At 34.6% G+C, this 9,445-nt stretch overlaps 1 protein-coding gene across 1 annotated transcript in view; it reads left to right on the forward strand.

The window, feature by feature from the left end:
- LOC129227390 (sodium-dependent proline transporter-like) overlaps nucleotides 1-8,190 on the forward strand; it is a gene marked incomplete in the record, with an annotated part of 96,150 nt that extends 87,960 nt beyond the window's left edge. Inside the window, 1 exon segment of the mRNA XM_054861944.1 lies at nucleotides 7,914-8,190. Coding sequence (XP_054717919.1) covers nucleotides 7,914-8,096 — 183 coding nt within the window.
- Between the last annotated feature and the right edge of the window lie 1,255 nt (nucleotides 8,191-9,445).

Genomic DNA, 9,445 nt, shown 5'->3' on the forward strand with positions numbered 1-9,445 from the left:
TTTTTCATTTAGAAAAAAAAAGTGAGGGAAAATGGTCACACACGTGAACGTGGTATGTTTTCTTTGCACAACGTCAAGCAACAAAACGAACACAAGTTTTTCGGATCGCAGATAGCCTAGGGTGGCTCAAAAAAACTTTTTTTCAGCTAGAGTCCAGGTTACCCCCCCCCCCTTTTTTTACACTTACTAATAGTATTATGTTGTAAAAGTTTTAGTTTGTTTCTCAAATTTTAAGACTTTGCTCAATGACCCCTTCATTTAACATTAGCTGTATCATAGAAAATGCCACAAATTGAGGCATATTTAATTTTCCCAGCTGCTTTTTTTTTTGTAAATAATGTTTTTTATGCAATGTATTTGCATATTTCTAGTGCATATATTAATAGTATGTAGCATTGCTTTTTCAGTTCGATTTATTTTTACCCCCCACCCCTACACTAATGAAGTTTAGGGGAGGAGGTAGAGCACTCTCTTTTTGTTGAAATAGGAAGCTAAAATTTTTCCAATATATTGCTATACACAAGTCTAAAAGTATTGAGGGTTGTCCCGTCATCTAGGAGAAACTTTTTTTTTCATGCATTTTTAAACCACCCTAAGGTAGCCGTTGTTCAACATACGTACCCCAAACTGAATTCACTTGTCCGAAATCCAGCAGCTGATTCATCAGCTTGAAGAGGTTTGCCAACAGCAATATACAGGGTTGTCCCAAAATCCCTGTCACATTAAAAAATAATTTAAAAAACAACAACAAAAGTGAACAAATTGGCGTATGAATATGGGTTGGCGCCATAATACTCCACTGACGCAGGAGTTTTTTTATGAAATCGCCAAAACAAGGAAAAGAAAAAAGGGTACTTTTAGGTAATTGCGGTATCCTCACAGGAAGAAAAACAAACGTCATGAGAGGTAACAGGAAATATCCAACGTTTTTTAGCACAGTTATACTTAACAATGTTGGATATTTCCTGTCATTTCTCAGCACAAGGGTATTTATTTATTTCTCATGAGAGGTATTCAATCATTTTATTAAATTGAAAGCAATAAAAAGTTCAAGAGTAGTAATAACAGAGTAGTAAATAAAATAGTAGTAAATAAAAGAGTTCAATGTGTGTACTGCTTGTGAACATGGGATGAACTTGAGTAGGGGAGACCGGGCAGTGCTCTTTTTTTTTTTTTTTTTTTCAAAACGAATTACAACAGTCATAACAGATTGACAACGTCAATCTTACCGGATCGACATCCAGACCGGAACCCCAAGCAAATAACATCACAAGGTTTTGAGCATTAGTCGATCTTCCGTCCAGCATGCAGAAAGAATAATCAGTTTTCTACCAAGTTAAGTAAATTTTGTGTTGAACGTTTTGAATCTTCTTGTGAAGAAATAATACTTAGTTAAGAAAACACAAATGTGTAAAAAATAGCAGAATTTTATCCTTTTTTGAGAATCGTATTTGTATAAACTGAAATATTATTATTATTATTATTTTTTTTTTTTTTAATAAACCCAAACTTGGCGACGGGGTAAGTTCACGCGCTGAACGTCGGAGTACCTTTACGATCGTTCTTACTGTGTTCTTCTATCATATAGTGCTGTTTTCATGTCCCTTCAGTTCAACTTCATACACTATTTAGTCTATAAGAAATTTCCTTTATTTTAACGATGGTAAGACAAGTTCAAAACCCTAACAGAATCACATTAGGTGTCAAAATAAATATGCGGAAACGTTCCCCATGTCCTGGGCAAGTTTACGCAATCGACTTGGACTAAAAAATATTTTTTTTAACAGTTAAAAACACAAGCTGAGCAAAAACTGAATATACCAATTTTGACTCCATTAACTGCTTTATAAAACCGGAACGTCTAAAATTTTCTAAGTCAGAGCATAAAAATTAGAAGAATCATTGAAAAAAAATCCGCGTAAATGTGCCGTGTGTTAGATTACTCCGGTAGAAGGTAGATGCACATTCTGCTTTGACAATCCCCGAGTTAATTACAACGAGTTTTCTCGTGACGTCCGTATGTACGTATGTGCCTATGTGCGTATGTATGTCGCATAACTCAAGAACAGTATGTCCTAGAAAGTTGAAATTTAATACGCAGACTCCTAGTGTGGTCTAGTTGTGCACTTTCAATTTTGGTTGCATTCGGATGTTCTTAAGGGGGTCTTTTGCCCCTTTTTTGGGGGGAAATCATTGTTAATTTCGGTGTAAACTCAAACAAACTTGGCGATATATCGCCAGTCTTTTGGCCACCAAGTTTTGTCGCCAACTTGGCGACAAATTTGGCAATTTTTTTTTTTTTTTTTTTTAAATCTGGTTTTAATTTAGCCATTGTTGGTGATATTTAGAGAGTAAACTACTGAATCACATTAAAATTACCAATAATGGGAAAATGACATTAAACTGGAGTAAAAGGAAGTCATGTGATGCACACATCAGCCCGTTTTCTTTCAAAAATTATAAATTTTAACTTAGTTGTTTTTGTTTCATTTATTTATTTGCTTTTATATTTATTTACGTATTTATTTATTTATTTGCTTTCTTCATCGTATATATGCTTTTTACTTTCTTCTATATCTAATATATAGAAGAAAGTATTGGATTCGTGCAAATTTTCGAATTTTGACGGATTCGAACGTTCTGAGGTGTGCTGAGTCCATTTCGACTATTTTTGGAAAATGTCTGTCTCTCTGTGTGTGTGTGTGTATGTGTGTGTGTATGTATGTGTGTGTGTGTGTCACGTCTGTGTGTGACCAGTTTTTTGTGGCCGCTTTACAGCAAAAACTACAGCATGAAATCGAACGAAATTTGGTACACATATGTGCCCGTATGTGAACTTGTGCCCATTGGTTTTTGGCGCGAATTCCTCCAAGGAGGGTGGAGCAATGGAACGTTTTTTGAGTTACGCGTGCTTGCTATTCCTCAGGAAGTAACTGGCGGAATCAAACAAAATTTGGTTTATATGTTGCCATTAACAGGAACAGGTGCTGATTCAATTTTGGTGTCAATAACTCAAACGGGGGTTGAGCTATAGAACGTTTTTTGGTCGTCAATTTTGACTGCTGTATCTCAAGAAAAAATGAACGGAATGAAAGAAAAATTTATCGGCAAGTAGCCCTTAGTGGGTATAAGAGCTGATTTTATTTTGGTGTCAACAGCTAAAAAGGGGGTAGCGCAATCGCCCGTTCTTTTTTTCCATTGTGAGTGCCCTATCTCAAGAAGTAATGCTACGTTCTGGTTGAAATTTGGAATATATGTGAATCCATATGTAAACAGGCTTTGGTTCAATTTTGACGCCGATCGCTCCAAGATGTGTTGATTTATTTTTTTTTTTTTTTTAGCGAATAAAAATAGCTTTATTAATGCAACAATAAGAAAGATAAATCGTAATAGATTGTCGTCTGCGTATTTCTCGTGATTTTAATTGTATGGAAATGATCGGAAATATTATCTCAATGAATTAAAATTTTTAACTGTTGCCATCTTATGTTTGTCAATAAATAAAATATTTGTAATTAATTCAAGTAAGGCTTTTAAAGTAACTTTCAATTTTCGCTCTTTGTTTTGTTTTTACAATAATTCAGACATTGGGATGGTCGTCAAGTTTTTGCATGTGTAATTTTGTTTCTGTTAGGAATATTGCTTCCTCGTCAAGCATGGGGAGGGATCAGAAAAAGGAAAAATATAGAAGAAAGTTTCGTGATGGCCACAACATACTAGTTTGATATTAAGTTCTGTTGTGCAAAAATACAAAACATTATTAATGTACTATTTTCACTGTTTACAGAAAGTATTATGCATCAATACCGCCATACTTTGGAGAAAGGACCAGTTTTACCTTATGTGTCCCCCATTTCAGCCATTTTCGGTTTATCCGCGATTTTTATTTTCCGCTGTACTTGTGCCACCCAATTCCGCGGATAATCGGGAGTTTACTGTGGTATTATCCTAGAAAAAATAAAAAAGAAAAAACTCTGAAGATGGAGAAACATGAGAGAATGAGAACCACACTTTTGGCAAAATGTTTCACGATTTTTTAAATTAATTTCTTAATTTTTCGTAGTTAACTTTTCAAGTTGGCATTGTTTGTTGGTTTAAGATTTTTTTCAAATTTTTATGCATTTATATTTAGAGCATTAACGTTTCTTTCCAATTCCAATATAGAATCTAAAAAAAAAGGATGATGTAAGATAAAATTACGTATGTTAGGAACTAGTGGCACCCGCAAGGCTTTGCCAGTAGTAGAAAATAAAAAGATCTTTTGGTTCGCCTGTATATTTACAAATAATGTATAATGAATTTCTCGTCAATTGGCTTGACCATGTTACCGGTTCCACATTATGATAACTTGGTCATTTACTCGTCCATCTTATGATAATTTTACTCGAGAAAATGTTTTTAAAATTGGAATAGAAAAAGAACAAAGTCGAATTTTCGAAAAATCGCGTCGAAGTGCACACCCCCATGCTACAAACTAACTTTGTGCCAAATTTCATGAAAATCGTTTGAACGGTCTAGGAGCTATGCGCGTCACAGAGATCAAAATAGAAATACAGACAGAGAGAATTACAGCTTTATTATTAGTAAAGATTACCAAATAATATTTTAATGTTCAAAATAACAATTAAGCTTATCCAATGTTTTCTCGGAATCATCATCAAATGCTTAGTGTTGGTACAAATCCTAAGATTTTCTACTGATTTGCTGTTATGACGCGTAGGCTGGTAAATACGAACGTGTATGTTTCCATTTTCTGAAGAAAAAAAAATATGTTTCGATTATTCCTTGAAACAAAACAAATTACAATGAAAAAGGAAAGGAAAAACTCTGTAATCTTTTTAAGGGCAAAATCGATTATCATCAGAAATTATTTTACTTACTTATTTATTTATTTGTTTTTAATTTATTTTAGGCAATTTACTCGTTTATTCATTGTCAGTCAAAACGTCGCTACTAGATGGCAGCATCATGTAATCGTTTACTCCAAATTCGAAAATTTTCTTTTTTGTAAAGAAAAATTACATTAGATTCTTGCAGAGGCGGCGATTGGAATACAAAAGTAGGGGAGGGGGGGAGGGGCAAAAAAAAAAAAACAACTAAAAGCCATGGGATTTTTAGCGGCAGCAAAAAAAAAAAAGAAAGAAAGAAAGATAACAGAGAGCAAAAAGTACAAAAATTTGCAAAGGCTGGTTTTGAGAGCATATGAGTGGTAATTGATGCAAATTAAGCAGTTTTAACTCACGTTTTTCTAAAGATTTTGATGAATTATGTACATAATAACTTTCCTCGAAGAAACACTTTGACATGAATTATTAGTGTTACAGTATTACCCCAAAGTAGTTTGAGATGTCATCACCAACACTTGGTAGTAATAATTTCATTATGTAAGTAATGCTTCTTTTAGTTAAACAATTGATTACTAATATCTAAACCATGAATACATAAACTAAAAGTTACTGCTTGTGATAAATAATGTTTCGCAAACAGATATACAAAGTAAAACAAATAAAATCTGAAAGTTTTGACACTTTTGCTTTTTTTTATAATGTCTAGTTTTGGTTTCTAGATTGGAAAAAAAATAAATAAATGAACCATAAAAAGTGGGTGGTGGGGGGGGGGTTGCCTCCCGAATCGCTGCCATTGGATTCTTGTGTACCGAAATTATTTTTACCGGAACCTCGTTCAACCTGAAGCTTTTATTCGACATCGGTTCCCTTTATTTTATTCTTTATTTTGTAAATATTTCTCTTTTTATATATATTTACTTTTGACAAATAATCAAGATGGCATGGACCCTGGAAGGAGCTATTCCTACAACAGAGCCCCGTATTATCAATTCATTGGTATCAATTTTGACATTCCCCCTCCTCCTTATCCAACTTATCAGCAAAATTTTGGAATACTAATTATTTCTAGTTTTAAAAACGCTGTTTTAAAAAAAAAAAACGCTCAAAAAGAGCTTCTTCCAAAAACGTTTGTTGGAAGCGAACTGGCCTTTAACTTTGGGATTTTTGTTTGCTTTAAATTTCCCCTTATTTTTTTAATGTTAATATTCTTAAGCTATTTACTTTGAACGTTCTTTTATGAACATGTTCTTTGTTAGAAGCGTTTTCCAAAAAAGTTTGTTTCAAGCAAGTCCGCCATAAGTTCGAAATCTGCATTTGTCTTTAATTTCCCGTAGGCGCTAATGTTAAGTTTTTTTTTTTTTTTTTGAACTGCTCAAAATTTAACGAAAAATTGTTCAACTCAAAAAATGAAATGTGGAAATGAGATGCTCTCTCCAAGAATTTTCTAACATGAAAGTTTGTTAAAACTTTATAAAATGGTGGTTTCGTGGTGTGTTCTTTTCCGCTTTGTTTTGCATTTAGTTGAAAGTCAAATCTCATCCACTAACGCTAAAAGCATCGTCTTTGGTGTCCAACTCAATACTTACATACTGCTAAGTTGTTACTTTTGAGATTGAAAGTGAGAAAATTTTGTATTTTATAACTTTCTTCTTCCATTTCATGCAAAAAAAAAAAAAAAAAAATGCCAGTACTTCTTTTTTAAAGGATTGGCAATATATTTAAATTGTTCCGTGCAGTGTAATATGTATTAGGCAATCTGAGTTTGGGTTTCACGGAATTGAAAAACTGGTTTTTCCCTTGCTAGAACTCAGATTGGGCATTACAAAATTAGTACAGTGCTGGTAAAAAAAAAAAAAAAAAAAAAAAAATTCATCACCCTCGCATTTTTACAACAATGGGATTATGTGAGAAGTTTTGGTCCACCGATTAACGATGAATGTATGTGAAATTCTGCAAAACTCGTGAAATAAACATTTAACAGCAGGAATCCGATCATTGTTTACGTAGATCGGGGCTGTTTCCGGGCCAAGGCACAAGCTGCTGACCTCATGCTTATTTTTCCATTTCTGAACCTGCGTGTGAATTAAGAGAGAAAAAAATTACTTAACCCCATGTCAATTTAAGTCTAATGGCAGGATAAAGGTTTTTGAGTTGTTACTTACCAGTTCTGTCCTATGGCACGGAGCAGAATCATCCTGGAAAATGACGTTTGGAACTGAAGTAAAGGGATCCCGGATAGTAGGAAGCAATTTCTCCTCCAAAGTGCCAATCTACACCTGAGCGTTTACTGTTCCTTGCACAAAGTGAAGCCCACCCACTCCTTGATCAGAAATCCATCCCCAAATCATCTGGGATACGGGATGCTTGACTGTGTGTTGAATGCAGTCGGGATTTTATTCGTCTCCTTTGCGGCGCGGGTGTTGCAATTTTTTTTTACCACCACTGTAACATTACAAGCAAGGGGTTTGGAAAAGAAGACTTAAATAGCACACTGGCACAAGCCACTGCGGTTAAAATTCATATGGATTTTTGTATATCTTTTATCGAGCAGTTACAAGAAGCAGTTATGCCTGAACTCCAGCTATTTTTGAGCAATCACGATTGCTTATTGTTCTCATTTGACTGTTTTTGACGTTCCTTTGATTTTTCTCACCGCCACCCTCCGCACCATCACCGTGGACCGGCTGGCTCCTCACGATGCTGCTCCTATAGCGAAAGCGGTCTTCAGGTTGCATCCATGTCCTACACACACGCGCATACATACACGCACCTACACTCATATACATATATACACCTACACACACATACATACACCTACACACATACACAAACACACACAAACACACACACACGAACACACACACACACACATACACACAACTACCCAAACACTCATGCCTGCACACAGACACAAACACACATGCCTACACACACACGTACCCCCCACACACAAACACACGCTTACATATAAACACACACAATCGTGATTGCGAAAAACATAATTTGAAATCAAGATGACAAAATTCAATTTTTTTTTTTTTTTATCATTATATTTTTTTTTTCCAGAAATTTCTCCAGGCCTTGAAGCCTACAGAAGATTGGGGTCCTAGTGACGATTTGGCAAGGGAATACTACAGGCAACATCTTGCTAATGCGCTTTCTGGTGAAGCAGCCGCGAATGAAGATGACACTTCAACTAAATGTTTGGCGGACAGCAATAACGAAGCTGGACTGCTTGAGTATTTATAGCATTTGGATGCGTTGTGCCCGCACTTTCTTGTTTATACGATTTTAAAACTTGAGTATATTTAGTGAAACCAATAAATAAAATATTTTAGACGTCTGGAGCTATTTGCTGATACACTTGCAGTGTTATGTTTGTCATGACAAGCGACTTACACATGCACGAGATCATACAAGTTACTCATACATTACACCCCCCGGTACTTACCACAGATGTGGGTTTCCGGTGGAGTATTGCCCTGGAGGCAGTTCAGCATCAGTTTCAGTTATTGAGGTGACACTGGGCGTTCAAAAGAAAGAAATTTTTGTCAAATTTTCGAAATTTTTATTTTTTTGAATTTATTTGAATATGAGGACAATTTTTTGAGTTTTGTTTTATTTATTACTAGTGGCACCCGCACGGCTTCGCCCGTAATAGAAAAATTAAAGGTCTTTTGGTTCGCTTGTATATTTACAAATAATGTATGGTGAATTTTCTCGCCAATTGGCTTGTACCTACGTTACAGTTCCACGTTATGATAATTTCGTATCTCGCCAATTGGCTTGTGCCCATGTTACGGTTCCACGTTATGATAATTTCGTAATTTATGATAGTTTTTTTTTCTTAAAATTGGAATAAAAAAAGAACCACATCGAATTTTCGAAAAATCGCTTCGAGGTGCACACCCCTATGCTACATACTTTGTGCCAAATTTCATGAAAATCGGCCGAACGGTTTAGGCGCTATGCGCGTCACAGACATCCAGACATCCTACAAACATCCTACAGACATCCAGACATCCTCCGGACAGAGAGACTTTCTGCTTTATTATTAGTAAAGATAGTATAGAGAATGACTTAAAATAAGTTTCAGTGTTGTGAAATCAAATTAATTACGCAAGGTACTTTTCAAAGTTTTGTTAATTATCGTTAAGGTTATTTACATTTTTTAAATAATTGGTCTTCTAATTAAAATTTTTTAATGAAATTTTATAATTAAGCTTGTAGTAGTGTTTAAAGTATATGGTTACAATTTCATGCAAATCCATCAGTAATTTAAAAAGTTTGTTTTCAAGGTCCAGTGTCCCCTGAAGGGGAGTCGGAACCCCAAATACTTTCAAAAATTCTATTGTTTGATTTATATATATTTTGAAACTCCATTTCAATACCTTTTTAATGATACAAACTTCTTGATCGTGCTCATATTAGAAGTAAGTTTAAATAAGTTTTAAAAAAATGTAAACTTATTTTGATGAGGTATGATTTTCCCCTTTAAATTGCAATATCTCCGAAGGGTATTTTTGAAAGTAAATGTTCCTTTTTCTCAGAAAATATATTGTGTTAGGCTTTGAAATTTTTACCATGTACTACATCTA

The sequence above is a fragment of the Uloborus diversus genome, chromosome 1 (genome assembly GCF_026930045.1).
Source record: "Uloborus diversus isolate 005 chromosome 1, Udiv.v.3.1, whole genome shotgun sequence".
Lineage (NCBI taxonomy): Eukaryota > Metazoa > Arthropoda > Arachnida > Araneae > Uloboridae > Uloborus > Uloborus diversus.